The sequence below is a fragment of the Halichoerus grypus genome, chromosome 4 (genome assembly GCF_964656455.1).
Source record: "Halichoerus grypus chromosome 4, mHalGry1.hap1.1, whole genome shotgun sequence".
Taxonomy (NCBI): Eukaryota; Metazoa; Chordata; class Mammalia; order Carnivora; family Phocidae; genus Halichoerus; species Halichoerus grypus.
The window spans coordinates 101,370,777-101,390,171 of record NC_135715.1 but is presented as its reverse complement, the minus strand read 5'-3'; the positions used below and the strand labels follow the sequence as shown (position 1 = coordinate 101,390,171).

The 19,395-nt window shown below is 37.4% G+C and overlaps 1 protein-coding gene across 5 annotated transcripts in view; it reads right to left on the bottom strand.

The window, feature by feature from the left end:
* CCNT2 (cyclin T2) overlaps positions 1–19,003 on the bottom strand; it is a 38,311-nt gene extending 19,308 nt beyond the window's left edge. For 3 of the 5 annotated variants that reach the window (XR_013447092.1, XM_036106934.2, XM_036106936.2), the window contains exons 1-2: positions 18,799–19,003; positions 17,906–17,987 (exon numbers count right to left, since the gene is read on the bottom strand). Coding sequence is in view for 4 of the 5 variants with exons in the window: in XM_036106934.2 (XP_035962827.1) it covers positions 17,906–17,987; positions 18,799–18,956 (240 nt within the window). In the remaining variant the exon portion in view is untranslated. Of the gene's footprint in view, positions 1–16,015; positions 16,043–17,905; positions 17,988–18,798 lie in introns of all 5 variants that reach the window. The other 2 variants (XM_036106933.2, XM_036106935.2) reach the window with 1 other exon arrangement.
* Positions 19,004–19,395: the final 392 nt, after the last annotated feature.

The following is a 19,395-nucleotide window of genomic DNA, read 5'->3' as shown; positions in this document are numbered from 1 at the left end:
TATTTAAAGGCTTACCTCATCCTAAGGAAAATTCCTGAGTCAGAGTGAAGTGCCCTTCTTTATTCAACAGGAAGCTGCATACCTCTATTATTGTACTTTCACTGTATTCTAACTTCTGGCTTATTAATGTTGTCTGCCCTACCAGTCTAGAAGCAGCTTAAATATAGAGACTGAATTACTCATTCAGGTTCCCATTGTCTCCCATTGTGCAGCTGCTGTTCAATGTATTTGCTAAATGAATGATATGTGGATAATCCACAAATAATTATAAGGGCAATGTTAAATTCGAAGTATTCCAAATCCCACAGTAAAATCTAAGAGCCAATAGCATGGGGTAAGAAATGCAAGAAACAATAAAGATACTCTCAGTTTCCCACAATCTCTCACTTTTTATCTAAGTCATGTCTAAGAGGGGAATGGCTAAGCCAGCCATCAAATGCCAGAACTATTTACAAAAGAGTGAAGCAATACAGACTCAAGTCCAATGTCAAATTACACCGAACTTAATACATAAATGTCCTTCTTAACTGCCAGATGATCCAGGATTTCTCTTACTCGCCTAAAAGGTACCTCTAAAAGTCTCCAATGAGGAGTTCTTGGTAAAATCTCTTAGGATTCCCAGTCACCGCTTCATTCTCTTCAGACTTCTTGTAAGCCTCAATACCAACAAGTACTTTCAAACCACACTGCTTTTCTCCTTACAAGATAGTCTCAATGGAAACAAAGTATGTGTACTAGTGAATGGTTCTAAAGTTCTACAAATAATTAAAAAAACCAAATGTTCAGAGAGCTAAGCAATGATCTTCAGGGTAGATTCCTGGTTTATTTACCCACACTCCTCACAGAAGTCTTTCTGTTCCCTCTAAATAGCGTTCAATTCTCATCCTCCTCCAGTGCAACACTAATACCCAACACTCTTCCAAAGTTCTGGTGAAATCCACTAACTCCATTCACATTTCCTCCTCTATAGCCTGCAAACATTTTACTCCATCAGGGCTGTAAAAACAAAACAAAACAAAACAAAACACCTTTTTAGATAATACTTTGTGAATATCCACGTGAGGCTTTAATTTTAAGGATGACTAAAGAAGGTAATCAAGTTAGGTACTTCTGCTTCTTTGTATAGAAAGCTGATTTTGTTGTGTGGCTTATTGAAAGGAAAAGAATTCCAAAAGATCTAAGTAATGGCTATATTATTAGTTGGTCTGTGGCTTTTAAAGGTGAGGGTCCTTTTTGAAGGCAACAAACATTCATTAATGCACGTAAACTTGGTTCAAAGTCAAAGAATTCACACCAGTATTGGAGCAGATACTTGGTTTGAGTGAGCAAACAACTACAAACTGAGATTTAGTTCACTGGGGACAGGGACCGTGCACTATCCATCCTTGTGTTATCTAATTTAATAAACCTTCTTGAATTACTATAATTAAAGGAAATAAAAACTGATTTTTAAATAGTGTCCAGAGTTTGCCAGCCTAGCAGATGCACAACTATTTCAAAGGGATATTATGTTCTCAAAACAAGACAAATTTCTACAGAAATATACCATACAAATCATGGAGAGGGGGAGGTGGAGGTGATGAAGCCAGCTGTAGCACAGTAGTCAGGCTGCCTCAATGGAATCCTGGCTCTGTTATCTGACTAGCCTAGGCAAATTACTTATTCTCTTTGTGGCTCAGTTTCCGCATCTGTAAAATGGGAGAAACAGTATCTGCTTATAAAACTGTGGTGAGGATTGAATGAATCAATATATGTAAAGCACTTAGAATAGTGCCCCAGAGTAACAGGACTCAAATACTATCATTACTATGTTGTAAAATTAAACAACTGTGTATTGCTACTGCTGATCTTAAAATTAAAAAGCGATTGAGCATGCTTTTAAAAATTCCTTTCTTTCTTGCTCATCTTCCTTTCACAGTTAAACTGAATTCTTTAAAGGTTCCATGGTAGCCCTAACTAAGCAGATTCAGACACACTGAAGTGATGACACACAACATTACTTCAATCACTTCAATACACCAGTATTTCTTTTGTCCCTTCTCCCTCCAGCTGTTGTCACCCCCTTCTCTTTTTTTAGTCCTTTATATGTTTCCATTCCTAGCACTTGATCTGACTCCCCTCCTTCTCCATCTTTTCTCCTCCTGCCCATTCCTGGCCGCTGTCTCCCCTTTCTGCTCATGATGCCCTCACTGCTGACATTCTTAACTCTCCACTGCTGGCTTCAACCTTGATATTTGGAGGCAAGGTCAGTTAGAATTAACAAAAGCCTGGGTAATTTCTAAATCACTAATGATGGCTATACCAGTCAGTTTCAAATGAATCATTCTGGTCTTTATTCTTTTAGTAATTAATTTTGTGCATACACCTTGTGTGTACATCTGTATTTAAGAACTAGCCATAGCTGGGCACCTGGGTGGCTCAGATGGTTAAGCGTCTGCCTTCGGCTCAGGTCATGATCCCAGGGTCCTGGGATCGAGTCCCACATCTGGCTCCCTGCTCCCTGGGAGCCTGCTTCTCCCTCTGCCTCTCTCTCTCTCATGAATAAATAAATAAAATCTTAAAAAAAAAAAAAAAAGAACTAGCCATAGCTGTTTCATTACTCAAATTTAAATTTCCTAATCCAAAAGAGTCTTAACAGTAGCAAAGAAAAGACTTCCAAGTCCACCTTCTATCTGCTAATACGTCATCAATAGGCTTGTTCTCATCTGTTCTTAGGCTTCATCTTTAGGCCCTACAGGCCGGTGAAGCCACTTCTGCCCTGTTCCTTAACTGCCCCCAAACTACCCTCTCTCCTAAGACTAGGATAACTATTTTCCTGTGCCTTCAAAAGCCTTCATTAATGAATATACAGTTAGTTCTAGGTATCACAGCTCAAAATTGGGAAACCACACACCTAAGGCTATAGTTAAAGAAAAATGGTAATGGCGTAACTTTAGAAGACTCCCAGAAAGGTCCTAGAATAGGAAAAAGGAAGTAGAAACTTAGATATAATAAGGGGGGTAACAGCCCCTCAACAAAGAAAAAAAAAAACAGAATAAGTCAAAATGTCCATTTGTTTAAAACAAAGATCACTAAGCTTGACCAATTAGACAAAAATTCCAGTACAAAGCTAAGTGGTTCATATCCTTAATTTTGATGCACTGAAAAGACTGACATCTCAGTATGACAGAAAATGTCATTAACTCAGTCTGGTATTTTCATTGTTTTCCTACCTGTATAATTATGCATGAGTGTAATACTGTCAACATAACAAAATTTATACTGAGAAATAAAAAAGTCTTCAGGTTGGATGTTATTTGGGATTTCTAATTACATCTAAAAGAGAGCTGGTTTAATAAAGACTGACTAGTATTCAAGTACTGCTTAAAAGCAGTAATAATTAAAAGAACAAGGCCTGATTTCCATAGACTAATTACATGATATTTAAAAGTATTTAAATGCTTAATGTAACTTGGCATTTAAAAACTTATTTATGGAGCCTATGTTACCATTATGAATCTGTTACAAAAACAAAAAAAAATTCAACTTACAAAGTACATGTAGCATTTCATAGTTAAGTCTCTACTCTCAGCTCCTTATACACTCAGCTCCTACCAGCCAACAATAAATAGAGATTACTGGGAAACAAGTTGCATAGGTATTCAAATATCCCACATAAATCTTTAAAAGTCCACTTTCCTTCAGATGGCTAAACAAGTAAGAACTAATATTATTGAAGACTTAATATTGTTTTGGATAGTATTCCCTAAACTGATGTACAGATTCACACATTCCCTGTCAAAATCTCAACTTTTCCGCAGAAACTTACCAGCTGATCCTAGAATTTCTATGGAAATGCAAGAATAGCAAAAGCAATCTTGAAAAAGAAAAACAGAGTCAGCAGACTCATACTTCCTGAATTCAAAACTTACTACAAAGCTATAGGAATTAAGACCACGTGGTAATAGTATAAGGAAAGACATAAAGATCATAAAATACAATAGTTTCCAGAAATAAACATTTAATTCAATGGAGAAAAAAAAATCTTTTCAATACACCATAAACACAAACTAACTAAAAATGGATCACAGACCTAAATGTAAGAGCTAAAACTATAAAACTCTTAGAAGAAAACAGGAATAAATCTTCATGACCATGGATCAAGCAATGTCTTCTCTGATGCGACATCAAAGCCCAAGTGACAAAAGAAAAATCCTAGTAAATTAAATGCATGTATTACAGATGAAACCATCAGCAAGGTGAAAAAGATAACCCATAAAATGGGAGAAAATATTTGCAAATCCTGTATCTGATAAGGGATTCGTACCAGAATATATGAAGAACTCTTACAATTTAATAGAGAGACTATGCAATTTAAAAAAATGGGAAAGGGGAGGCGCTGGATGGCTCAGTGGGTTAAGCGTCCGACTCCTGATCTCAGGGTCATGAGTTCAAGCTCTGCCTGGCGTGGAGCCTACTTTAAAAAAAAAGGGGGGGGGGAAGGGATAAGTAGATATTTCCCCAAAAATCATACTACAAATGGCCAATAAACACATGAAAAGATGCTCAATAACACTAGTCATTATGGAAATGCAAATCAAAACCACAATGAGATGCTTTATACTCACTAGGATGCCTATAATAATAATAATGATGATGATGATTAAAAAAAGACAGACAATAACAATTACAAATGTTGGCAGGGATGCAGAGAAATTGGAACCCTTAACACATTGCTTGTGGAAGGTAAAATGGTATGGCTACTTTCTTCCAAGATTACTGAGGTCTAGAGTTACTATACAACCCAGCAATTCCACTCCTAGGTATATACCCAAGAGAAACGAAAACATATGTCCACACAAAAAATTGTACAGGGTTGTTCACAGCAGCATTATTCACAATAGCTAAAAAGCAGAAATAACCCAAATGTCCATCAACTGATAAACAAGATGAAGTATTATCTACATGATGGATGGAATGTTACTCAGCAGCAAAAAGAAATGAAGCACTGATACATGCTACACGATGGATGGATCTTGCAAACATTATAATAAGTGATAGACCACATTATTATATAATTTCATTTACATGCAATGTATAAAAAAGGCAAATCTACTGAGAGACAGAGAATGGTTGCCAGGTCTGAAAGGGAGGGAGGAATCAGTGAACAACTGCTAATGGGTACAGGGTTTCTTTTTGGGGTGATGAAAGTATTATAAACTTAGACTGTGATGATGGCTGTACAACTCTATAAACACATCCATTAAACTGTACATTATAAATAGGTGAATTTTATGGTCTGTGAATTATCTCAATCAAGTTTTTTTTAAAGAAGCTTATGTCAAAGACATCCCCCCCCCCCCTTTAAAAGACATCCCTTTTACTTCCAACAAAGGACATTTCTAGGGGTGCCTGGGTGGCTCAGTCGTTAAGCATCTGCCTTCGGCTCAGGTCATGGCTGCCTGCTTTTCCCTCTCCCATTCCCCCTGCTTGTGTTCCCTCTCTCCCTGTCAAATAAATAAATAAAATCTTAAAAAAGGAAATTTCTAGGAAACCAAAAACCTAATCACAGTACAATAAACACTGGTAAACAACATTCATGTTAACCCTGTATAACTAACTTTATAGCACATCTGTTAATTTAAAAGTAAAATGGTATAATATATACCATTACTTAAACAACATTTAATTTTGACATTTAAATTACATAATTATTTCAGAAAACATTTGATTTGTTTGGTTAACAAAAATAATATGAACAGATGTTTAAGTCTACATAAAGTGAACCATATTATTAATTCAAGTAGCTACTCCTATGAGTCACTGAGTTAGAGCAATACAAACTAAAACTTCTATCTAAGGATGTGGGGAGTGTGTAAAAATTTGGTTATCTTCTTGGAATCAATGTACCTTCTAAAGACTGCCCCCAAATCCTCAAAATTTCCTTTCCCTGCTCAAAGCTATTTTTTTTCTAAGCATGAAACTATGACAGTTTTCATGATCTCAAGATTTTTGACCAGAAAAGAAACATTATCATTACTTTTTCAACTTCTAAATGAGCCCTCTATTTAAAATTAGCTTGAATGTGCAAACTTCTTTTTTTTTTTTTAAAGATTTTATTTATTTATTTGAGAGAGAGAGAATGAGAGACAGAGAGCACGAGAGGGAGGAGGGTCAGAGGGAGAAGCAGACTCCCTGCCGAGCAGGGAGCCCGATACGGGACTCGATCCCGGGACTCCAGGATCATGACCTGAGCCGAAGGCAGTCGCTTAACCAACTGAGCCACCCAGGCGCGTGAATGTACAAACTTCTTTAAGAACAAATTACTACAGTGAGATCCAACAGTAATCTTGTTGACACACACAAATGTCTATACTTTTCACTAGTTTAACTGGTACTACTTTTTAAGAGTTTATAGCTCAAACCAGCACCATCAAATAGAAATGTGAGCCACAACTGTAATTAAAATTTTCCTAGTAACCATGTTAAAATAGTAAAGAAACGTGAAATTAACCCACTTCCAGTTAGTGGCTATATTATCAGCACAGGTTTAAACCCACAACTGGCATTCTAAAGAAAAAATTCATTAAAATGATATGAAACAGACTGAAATGTATTAAATGTTCATAGGCATTACAAAATAGCTCAAATTGATTACGTTCCTAGTCATTCCCACAGTAGAAGAAGACAAACTTTTTTTCCCCCTCTCTTATTAGAATATAAGTCCCTTAGGAAAAACACTATTTCTTATTTATTTATTTTAAAAAAATCATAACTTCTTTGCACACTGCTTGTCATATAACATGCACTCAATGTTTGTGGAGTAACTACTGTCATGTAAACACAGTATCACATAACAAAGTACAAACCATTAAAGCTGTAATATTTAAAAATTTAACGCTGAACAAGTAGGTGAACTTCTACAGTCACTTTTTCTTTTTCTGTATCAGATTCAAATAATTTAAAGAAAAATTTCATTTTACATGTTTTTCTGTAAATATGATATCAGGAGTACTTAATACACCACCCTTACATCTAGAACCATAAGTTAGTTAAGAATAAAATTTTAGATTTCCATCATTTCTCCCACTGTAGAGTATATAGCAATCTAATTTGATTTTCCCTTAAAAAATTTATTTTACCCAATTTTACGCACTAAAAACATCTTCAGAATTCCCGTTGTTAACTGCCTTTAAAGTCAATTTATAAATTAGTCTTTACACAGAGACCTTTGTGTGTCTTGGCTAATAAAAATACTCAACATACATTTGTTAATGTAAAAATCTGCTCTATTCTATACATCAGTTAGTCTACAAATACTACACTACCAAACTGTATAAAATGCTTTCTTATTTCTGAGACAAATGAGCTAAAGTTACCACAGAAACATATGAACTATCAAGACTAACAGACAGGGGCGCCTGGGTGGCTCAGTTGTTAAGTGTCTGCCTTCGGCTCAGGTCATGATCCCAGGGTTTTGGGATCGAGCCCCACATCGGGCTCCCTGCTCCATGGGAAGCCTGCTTCTCCCTCTACCAGTCCCTCTGCTTGTGTTCCCTCTCTCACTATGTCTCTCTCTGTCAAATAAATAAATAAAATCTTTAAAAGAAAAAAAGACTAACAGACACATGAGAGTGTGTGTGTGTGTAGAAAATATCTGATTTGAACCTTTTACAATCATCTAATTTTGGGGGGAAAAAGCTGCCTTATGAAGACTTTATAAAGACTTGTATAATATAGAGCCCAATACACTACATCAGTCAACATCTCTGTACTTAGGCAGGCAGATTTCCATGTTTCAAAATAACATTAAAGTTTTGTGGGAGAACATTCTAGAGTTCTTTTCAGAATTCATTTGCCAAAAAAAAAAAGATCAGTCAAGAATATCACATATGCTTTTTATGTCTATTGATAAACTATCCCAGATGGATCATATGTTCCCTCTTCAACAGGATGAAGTTCAAGTGACTTAATTATTCCTAAAAAATTATCCTTATCTTCTTAGAAGTTCTTAAACCTATTAAAGTTGTCCCCTGAACAATACAGGGGTTAGTAGTGTTACCCCCCAATACACGTGTAACTGACTCCCCCAAAACTTGACAATTAGCCTACTGTTGACTGGAAGCCTTACAGATAACACAGTCAATTAACACATTTAGTATATTATATGTACTATATACCGTATTCTCACAATACCTCATTTTTCTCAAATTTTTAGTATTTCTAGGCTATGCAGTTTGTCATTGAGTTTTTTTCAAATTGTTGTAAATCTCTAAAAAACCTCCAATATACTTACTGAAAAAAATCTGTGTATAAGTGGACCCATGGAGTTCAAACCTAAGGGTCAACTGTACATTTAGATGATAGTCTATTTCTGTGTTTGGAAATTAGTGTATCATCTCTTAAAGTGACCGACAATTACCTTTTAATGTTTTATCTGAAGAGTTCTGAGAAGACAGTGGCAGAGGTGGTAACCAAATCCCCATAGAGAAACAGAGTAACAAGAAATATCAAATAAATATCAACAAATATCCCCAGAGATATTTATAACCAAACTACCTGGCAAGGCATTCCTAGGAAATTCCAAACTACAAATGGGTTAAGGACAAAACTGGCAAATATGTAGCCATAATACCTACTCAGTATCAGCATCTATGCAACAAGAAGCAATGGAAAGTAATGGGACGTTTACTGGACTTGATAAAAGAACCTCAAAATAGCCCACAGACATTTAACTGGAAATTATGGTGGGCCAATTGGGGAACAGCAGCTGAACTTGGGAGGAATTCTGTCAAGTTCAATAAGTGAGTAGATGCCAGAGGCCTAGAGTAGGGCTTAAAGGGTTGAAGCTAACTTCTTATGTACTTTTCAAATCGATTGATCTCCCAAGGCTCTTTTCCAGGACTTCATACTGAAGAGAAACTTTTGAGAACCAAAGCAGAACTGGCAGGATAGGGGGAAGGTAAAGAGAAGATAAAAATGAGGGAGGGGAACACAGCCAGGGAACCTCAGAAAGCAAGATGCTATATTTCTGTATATGTAACTGGAAAGTATTTAGGCCATACAAAGATACTATAAGAAAAAATTAGAAGAATTAACCCTAAGCAACAAAAATCACACTAGAAAGAACAGCTCAAAAAAAAAAAAAAAAAATCAACAAATGGTACTGGGGAAACTGGATATCCACATGCAAAAGAATGAAATCAAACCCTTACTTCACACCACATACAAAAATTAACTCACAATGGATCGGTGACCTAAATGTAAGAACTAAACCTTTAAAACTGTCAGAAGAAAACAAAAAAAGTTCCATGGTGCGTTTGACAATGATTTCTTAGAAATGACACCAAAAGCATAAGCAACACAAGAAAAAATAGGTAGACTGGGCTTCATCAAAATTAAAAACTTTCATGCATCAAAAAAGCGAAAAGAGCTCACAGAATGAAAAAAAAAATCTGCAAATCACATATTTGGTAAGAAAGTAATATCGAGAATATATAAGGAACTCCTGTAACTTAAGAAAAACCCCAATTAAAAAATGGATGATAGACTGGATAGACATTTCTCGAAAGAAAATATATAAATGGCCAGTAACCACATGAAAAGATGCTAAACACCAGTAGCCACCAGAGAAATGCAAATTAAAACTACAACAAGATACCATTTCACATTCATTAGGATGGTTATGTTATTATCAGAAAACTAGAAAAGAACAAGTGTTGGTGAGGACATGGAGAACTTGGAACCCTTATGCATTGCTAATGGGAATTTAAGAGAGTGCTATACTGCTGTGGAAAACAATATGGCAGTTCCTCAAAAAATTAAACATGAAATCAAAATGTGATACAGTAATTTCACTTCTGGGTATATGCTCAAAAGAGTTGAAAGCAAGGACTTACGCAGATTTTCGTAAACCCACATTCATAGCAGCATTATTCACACAATAACCAAAAGGTAAAAGGAATCCAACTGTGGTTCATACATACAATGGAATAACATTCAGCCCTAAAAAGGAAGGAAATTCTGACACATGCTACAACATGGATCAATCTTGAAAACATTATGCTAAGTGAAATAAAACATACAGAAAAAAGGACAAATACTGTATGATTCCACTTATATGAGATAACAATAGTGAAATTCATAGACTAAATAGAATGGTGGTTGCCAGGGGCTGGGGGAGGGGAGAATGTGGAGCTTGCTCAATGAGCAGAATTTCAGTTTGAAAAGATAAAAAAGTACTAGAAATGGATGGTGGTGATGTTTGCACAACAATGTGAATGTACTTAATATCACTGAACTGTACACTTAAAAATGGTTAAAATGATCTTTTAAAAAAAAGAGAAAAGGGGACGCCTGGGTGGCTCAGTCAGTTGAGTATCTGTCTCTGGCTCAGGTCATGGGATCCCAGGATCCCAGGATCGAGTCCCGCATCAGGCTCCTTGCTCAGCAGCTCAGTGGGGAGCCTGCTTCTCCCTCTGCCTGCTACCCCCCTGCTTGCTCAGTGTCTCTCTCTCTCTCTGACAAATAAATAAATAAAATCTTGAGGGGCGCCTGGGTGGCTCAGATCTTGATCCCAGGGTCCTGGGATCGAGCCCCCATCGGGCTCCCAGCTCAGCGGGGAGCCTGCTTCTCCCTCTCCTTCTACTGCTCCCCCCTGCTTGCTCTCTCTCGTTCTGTCAAATAAGTAAATCTTTAAAAATAAATAAATAAAATCTTAAAAAAATGGTTAAAATGATAAATTTAATGCTATGTATATTTTACCACAATAAAAAAACCAGAAAAATTAAAACAGTAACACACCTCCAAACTAATAGATACTAAGGATTCAAAACACAAAACATAAGTAAAAATGATATGAAGTGGGCAACCCTCTCAGGTCCCCTCCCTCTTTGGGAGCTTTGTACTATCACTCAATAAACTCTGCTTCACTATCTCTCTATAAACCCTGCTTTGCTGCCCACCAAAAAAAAAAAAAAAAAAAAAAGATATGAAGTCACACATTGAAAGATCACCTGAGTTTATAAACCCAGAACAACCAACATTAAGACATACTGTAATAAAATTACTGGATTATAAAAAAAAAAAAAAAAGTCCTTTGGCCATAAGAAAACTAGATCACCACCAGTAATAGTGCTTTATGCCAGGAAAAAAAAGTGTTATATATTTAAGATACCTAAAAAAAGAAAGCGTGAGTCAAGAATTTTATACACAGTAAAACTGACCTTGAGTATAAACATCACAGATAAACTATTATCAACATGCAAAGATTCAGAGGATTTTGTTTCCATGATGTTCAAGAGAACTTCAAACAATCAAAATGAGTATGGAGACTTGAACAGAAGCACTGGCAGTAAACAAAAATAGTTACCTGTAGAACTAAGATTAAATAAGGATTAAAAGGAAGAGTTTTGTAATGCCTATTTAAGATAACGTAGCCATAATACGACTTTAAAAACCAGGGATGAGAGGGAAAGCAAAAGAAAAACATTTTACTGTTCTCAGTAATTATACTGGTGGTGATAGTACTGCTATTACAAGACTTATTTGTGTAATGTGGGGTTCAGTTAATGAGTGATGATGGGATGAATTCTCTAATCCCACATTTTTTTTTTTTAAGTTTTTATTTATTTATTTGACAGAGCACAAGCAGGGGGAGTGGCAGGCAGAGGGAGAAGCAGCTCCTGGCTGAGCAGGGAGCCTGAAGTGGGGCCCGGTCCTGATCATGAACTGAGCCAAAGGCAGACGCTTAATCGAATGAGCCACCGAGGCGCCCACTAATCCCACATTCTTAAGAACTACGATTTTGGTGTGAAAGGTCATAGAAATGTACCATAAAAGAGAGGTTAAGTAAAAAATGCTGCTGCTATCTTGAATCAGTGAACTCCTGAGGTATTATACATTTAAAATGAATACCTATTAAAAAAACCTGGTTAATGTATGCTTCATATATTTAATGTGTAAATGAATAATAAACATTTAATATACTAATGTGCATAGTAAATATATATTTACGGTACTATGTATTTCCTTACTCTCTTCATTGCAGATCCCTAGAAACAAGATGAGCACAGTAATAATGAGTATCCCTAGTGTCCAGCTCATGGTTTTGAAATAACCACTTCCTACTAAAACAAAGGAGGATTTCTTAAAGAAATGGCCATTCCAACTGTGGAAAAGAAAATGTACAAGATGAGCCTGGAATACCTTGCTGTCACAGATAGTGAGGAAGCTATCCAAGATTATTGGGGTATAGAGTTACCATATGGTCTAGAAATTCTACTCCTGCACCCAAGAAACCAAAACATATGTCCACCTAGAAACTTATACATAAATGTTCACAGGAGCAGTATGATAACCAAAAAGTGGAAACAACTCAAATGTCCATCAACTGATAAATGGATATATAAAATGTGGTATAATGGTAGTCTGCAAGAAAAATAAGTACTGATACAAGCTACAACACAGATAAACGTTAAAAACATTATGCAGTAAGGGAAAGAGGCCAGTCACAAAGTACCACGTATTGTAGGATTCCACTTACAGGAAAAGTCCAGAATAGGGTTGAGGGAAGAATGGAAAGAGATGGCCAACGGGTGTAGGGTTTCTTCCTGGGGTAATGAAAATTTCTAAAATTGACATAAAACTTTGTGAATACAATTAAAAACCCCACTAAACTGTATACTTTCAACTGATGAAATGTACAGTGTATGAATTATATTTCAACAAAGGTGGTACATGTAGGGTGAGAATCATGTATTTATCCTGCCTTTCCTTTATGAACTGTACAACTGGGTGTCTAAGTAGTAAATGAATTACAGCATTTCATTATAAAAATATTCCAATTAATAATGAAGAAATGAGAGTATCACAATGAGTGAAAGGATCTAGGCATTGAATATCAATCAACAGCTGCTAACATAGAAAGACAAGACATCAGGTAGCTCCTAATTAGATGTCTCAACACCTGTAGTTTTACTAAAGACTTACTCATCTAACCTGAGTTTGATGAAATTTCTAGATCCACCTGGCAATTTGCAGGGACTTCAAGAACAAAAGAACATAATAAACTGTACCATGAGTATACAATCAGCAAAATCCGGATGCTACAGGTCTAATGCTTTAGGTTCTTCAACAGATAAAATTTAAATGAAAGAAAGGGATGGAGGGGAAACTTGTATATTCAGAGACTTAAAAAACTAGTCAAATTTTTAATAATGGGCAAGACTAAACTGTGGCATTCAGGAATGCAGGATTGGGTGGTAAAACTATACAGAAACAGAAGAAAGTGATTACTATAACCAGGATACTGGTTATTTTATGGAGGGAGGAAAGAGACTGACATAGGGATGGGGCATATGGAAACACTTCTGGGAAAGTTAAGCAAAGTTCTCTTTCTTGAGTGATGGTTACAAGGTTGTTTGCCTTACTATAATTCACTAAGCTATAAATTTGTTTGGTGGTTTTATGTTTGTGTTGTACTTTACAGTAAAAACAAAACAAAACAAAACAAAACAAAAAAAGCCCGGGGCACCTGGGTGGCTCAGTCAGTTAAGCGTCTGCCTTTGGCTCAGGTCACGATCCCAGGGTCCTGGGATCAAGCCCTGTGTCGGGCTCCCTGCTCAGTGGGGAGCCTGCTTCTCCCTCTCTCTCTCTCTCAAATAAATAAATTAAAAAAAACTTTATACAAAAAAAAAACCCACTTCACCTCATAAATGCTCAGTTATGTTGAGGCAATAAAGGACACCAAATAGATGGAATACAATAGGATGTGAAAAGGACCCAAAGAATAAGAGAGAGAGAGAAATTCAGAAGTCAAAGAGTGGAGTTATCTTGGGAATGCTTCATGAAGAGTTGAAACTTCACCTGTCTTAAAACCTGACAGATCACTGTCACATGAAAAGGGAAGAGACTGCACCATCTCGAAAAAGAGGGATGCACAATGCATAAATGATAAGACTGATATATGGCTAACAGGGGAATTAATTCAAAAGAGGACTTCTAACAACTGTGAAACCAAACCCAACCCAACCCTTTTTGGGGGGGGCTGAAAAAGATATACATACATATACGCTTGCACAAGCAAAAAGTATTTCTGAAAGGGCACACAAAAACTGTTAATAGCACATGTTCTAGGGCAGTGGGCTTACACACTTAAATTGGAGGGAGGTTTATCATATCCCCCTTTCTACCATTTTCATTTACTATGTGCTTATATTAGTTTTCAAAAATAAAACATTTAAAGCTTGTCTCTGTGGAGAGGATGTATACAGAGAAAAATGTGTAAGGATTCATTCAACAGACTTGTGAGCAACAAGACTGATCCATCTTATTGACAGCTGCTAAATTATCTACTTTATGTGAAGTACTGGTGACACAACTGTGAGTAAAACCAAAAAAGAAACAAAACCCTGTCCTTAAATTGTTTACCTTCTAGTCTGAATGTGTGTGTCAGGGGACATTTTTACATTTGACTTCATCTACATTACTACATTTGAGAGAAATTTAGGGCTTTCACAATAAAAATATAAACAAAACCCTTTAGCTAACCCAAGTTCCCCAAAATGTTGGTTTTCTTTCACAAAAGGCAATCATGTATGACAACTTTATAAGCAATCTGAGTATAAATAAGCACAGTGTAAACTGGATAAAATCTACTTAAAAAAAAAGTCTTGAATAAATTTCTATTGCAAAGACTTCTTAAAAATTACAATGGCAGAATGCTGTATTATCAAAGAACAGAGACTATAGGCATTTCTGTAGATGGATACAAGAATAGCTTTTCTCATTTAAGCCTTTACAGGGGGAGGAAAGGAATGCAAAAAGAACATCTGCAAATTTTCAAATGAAATCTAGTCACTAGTCAGGTCAACTGAGAAAGATTATAAAGATTGTAAGCAAAAAGTGGTAAACAAATTTTAGCACAAGCAAAAAATACAAGTTTGCTTATATGTAGCAGCTGACTAATGTAACTCAAATGTATAAAATGAAACGCAGATAGGATCTAGATGATATATTCTTCGAAGTCATTATAGTCATTCCTTAAAATCATCAGTCCCGAATACTGTCCTTAACTGTGTACTCTTGGAACCTTAGCAGAAATACAGTACATTAAATAAGAACTACAATACATTTAAATCTGGCAGATTATATACAGTTCTGAATGCTGCAGCTCAAAATAAGAGGCAACGGAACTAAGGAAAGTTAAGAGAAGATTAAAATGACCACGTGATTTGGAGAGGTGCTATGAGAATAGACCATGACCACTAAAAACACTGAGAAAACAGTATGCTCTTTAAGATCTGATCTTAAGAGAACTCATTAGACTTGGAATTAATATAAGAAACAAAGGCATCATGAACTTGACTAACCAAATTAATGAACAGAGTTTCTAAGAGAAACCGGGTCAATATTTATTCTAAGACTGACACTGTAGAGGATGTTATCCCACAGTATAGAACTTGGAGGCACTGTTGGTGCCAGGGCTTTTATACTTCACTAGATTTATCTTGAGCTTGATGCTGCAAGGCCATTCTTTAATTACTAACCCCAATTACATAAACCTCACTGCATCCAGTGAGCAAAGGATAGACTTATCTAATTAGGTTACATATAAAAGTCATTTACTGCTGATAGTGATCCAACCCTCCAAGAGATACTGACATAAAACTCAATGATAAAAGACAGTTTCTGGGTCACTAACACATGTTGATGATGATTTTATTCTTAAACAATAGCACTTTAGATTTAGGGGATATTTTACTTTTAAATTAGTCAATGTGGGAAAACACAATGAATCCACATGAACATTAAACATCTTAATATAATTAATGCATGGTGTTTATTAAAAAACTAGATATAGTTTGTCCCTAGCATCTTAAATTTAAGCTTGTTAGGGTTTAATTTAGTGAATGGTGTTCAGTTTACTTTGCGGTGAAATTCATGCTTTTTGTAGTTTACTATGACATTCCATTATAACCCTACAAGAAAAATTTTCCCAATGATGTGGGGGAGTATGAATTTAAAAGTGACTCACATTCAATTTGAGACCACCCCCTTCACCCTAAAAGAATAGGGGAAAAAAAAGATAAAAGAGTGAGGCTGTGCAATTGATGCAAGTGCACCAGTACAAATATTAAAACCACTTTTGATATAATAGCAAAGGTAAAAAAGACAACAATGAGATATGAAGGGTGCAATGTTACTTTTTCAAATAGAAATTAACATCAGATTTCAATTGCTAATAACAATTTAATGTAAAATGCTGAAGTTTACCTTTGTACATATATAAGACACTAAGTGGGGTAATAAAAATACTTTGGCTTTTTATTCAATGATGGCATTTAAGTAAATTAGTTAAAGAATGCAAATGACCTGGGCTTCACCAGTCAATTTAAAGTTAAAGCTGTGAATTTTGGCTGTAAGCAAGGTATCTGTTTTAAAGCACACCAACCAGGCCACAGAGACAAATTATGAAAGAGTGAGGGTTCAAAAAGAGTATAGTCTTGTGGTGAGATCATTTACTGGAAGTAGAAAAGTAGGCCTGTTTCAGCAAATGGGACATCTGTAGCCACATCAAGAATTTCCAGAACTATTTTGACTTGTGACTTCTACCGGCATTTTCCAGGGCTACTTAAGGAAAGTCACATTTATATTAGTATTCATTAGTTTACCACTGCCTTTGGAGCCAATTTAAATAAAAATGTCATTCTCTCAATCTAAATGTTATTGCCAAAAAGGTTTCCTCTCTCTTCCATAACACTACCACTGACCTAAGTTCTGTGCGCAAGAAGTAACTAGGAAAACGGAAACAGAACAAGAATCACGTAGATTTAAAAGAGAAAGAGAAGAAAAGGAGCCTGCAGGAGACCAAAACGCCTTATGATCCGAAGAGATTAAAATAGGAATCAATCTAAGCTATGAAGCTGTTCCTTCCAATTAGAAGAAAGTATTTTAAGGACCTTTCAAAGATTGTTTTCTTAGCAAAAAGGTCTTAATGACAACCTACAAAAAGCATAAAGTCTTCCACGGTCCATTTTTTTCTACACACACCTTTCAGAATAGCATTCTAAAAACAGCTGTGATAAAAAGAGCAAAAAATATAGTGACAATTAAGACAGTTAAATATTTCTAAATAATGGGCAATTCTGTTAATGGATGCAACACAGTATGCATATTACTCTGAAAAGAACAGACCCCAAACTCACACCTTTCACAAGGTAAAATAAAAATTTCAACTCAACAGTACTAACTCAATTCTTCAAGATTTACAAGTTATGTTCTTTAGTCCTGGAGGATAAGTTTTACTTCAAAACTGATTATACATATACACACTTCTGACAATATATGTGTGAATTCAGGCAAATTTGATGTCTAAGTCACCAAAAATTTAAGTAGACTACTAATGCTGTGATAAAGAGGAACGTTGATACCTTAAGAAATTGTGTTAGTAAATGAAATATTTCTGCTAACCATTTAACTTTCAAAGTGTCATTTAAAAAGAACGTCACAATTAAATTAAGCCCAATTCACAGTATTTCAAACAGAAGGAGTCCAACACATTTAAGATGTACAACAGAATGACTAGGCCAAATTACACTGTACATTACAATCCGAAATTATTCAAAAGTTAAGTATAAAATTTAAACGAATACCGATGTAATAACTCTGAGTAAATAAACGTTTCTTATTACTTTTTAGCTCAAAAACCTGGCAAAGCCTTAACACAGTGCCCGGCAGCTTGTCATCACAAATTAAAAAACAAACGAGAAACATTTTGCATTTCAAGCGAAACGTTTATCACGCGGTTTACCTTCACTATTAATTACAACACTAAATCCAAAAGTAAAATCCACGACCAACTCTTTTCTGCGTATCCATTTACCTCAAAATCTGGTTATGGTAAAAACAATAAAATAGTACTTACATTTCTATTGAATTTGGTGAAAGAATGATGCATATAAAACCTGTGCATATAAACAATCGCAGTGTTTATTGTAAGCTGAGAGCTGGAACGTAACATTTAGGAAATATCCGAGAAAAACAAGATCTAATTTCCAAAACAATTCTGATGGAAAATTCCCGATCTACGGTGTTTTTCCAATGCTTACCGTTCACTCAAAACCAACCCCAAAACTATATATATATATATATGTATAAAATAAACCCTGCAAGGTGGTGGTAGGCTCGACGCCAACAGTAAAAATAAGTGCTGAGCATTTCACTCCAATATTGCTATTAAGCAAGCCCGGGAAGGATTTATCAATGGCTAGGACTGACTAAGCTCAACATCAGACAGTTGAAACGCGCGCGCGCACACCCATACAAAACCACGCCAAAAACATAAAGACCTCCAGTGAGCTCCCAAGGTACGAGACCCGCCATCAAACCAGCGAGGAGCGCAGGGAGAGGCTGCGGAGAACACTTACGCCTTTCAGCATCGGTAACCCTCCTACCTCTCGACCCCCTTCTCCGACTAGAAGTCGAAGTAGCCACCTCTTTTCAGCGATAATCCCTAGGATTCCCTTCTGGCCTACGCGCCACTCCCATCCCCCGCCGCCACCACGCGCGGCCCCAAACAGATTACACAACGCAGCTTCCCAGCCCGCATTCCCGGACTCCTCTCCTTCCCTCTTTCATTGGCCGCTTGCGGCCTCCCGAGCCCGAGCCTCCCTTCCCTTACAGCGCAGCCGAGGCCCAGAGAAGGCCGAGGCGGCGGCGCCATGTTCGCGGTGCACAGGCCCGGCGACCAGGCGACCAGGCGAATAGTAAGGGGGGACAGGGCGTGAGCGGCGGAGGGCCAAGAATAGGAAAGGATACACATTGAGACGCTGTCCCATGTCCTGGATAAGGTTGGCCGCCTGCTGGCGATATGAGAGCTCTTTATCCGCCTCCACTCCGCAGCGGCGGCTCGGCGTATTTTCCAGCTGTTCCCGAGTAAAGAACCAGCGAGAAGAAGCTCCACGGCCCGACGCCATGACACTTCCTCCTCCGCCCGCTCCCTCACCCACCCCCCTCCCCTCCCGGCTCGCGGACTCCCCGCCAAGGCCGTGCGACCCCGCCCCACTCCGCTCGCCGTAGACCACGCACCGCCCCTTTTCACCCCCGCCGCCGCCCGTGCGCGTGCGCAGGGGCCGCCCTACCGGCTCGCCCCAGTCTTTTGCTTTCTTTTTCCTGCCCCCGGTCTCGCTCTCACGCTCGGGACCACAATGCCCCGCGCCGCTTGTCATTTGGAGGCGCCCGAAGGTGGGGGGTCGGCTGGGAAGGAAAAGGTCGGCGCGATGCATGCCGGGCCTAGGATTGGCGGGGCGAAGGGTTGGGCGGAGAGGAGCGAAGGGGCTGGCCCTAGGTCGCGTGGAGAGGGAAGGCGGGCAGGCGGCTGCGCAGTGCGACCTGGGCGTGGACTTTGAAGTCGGG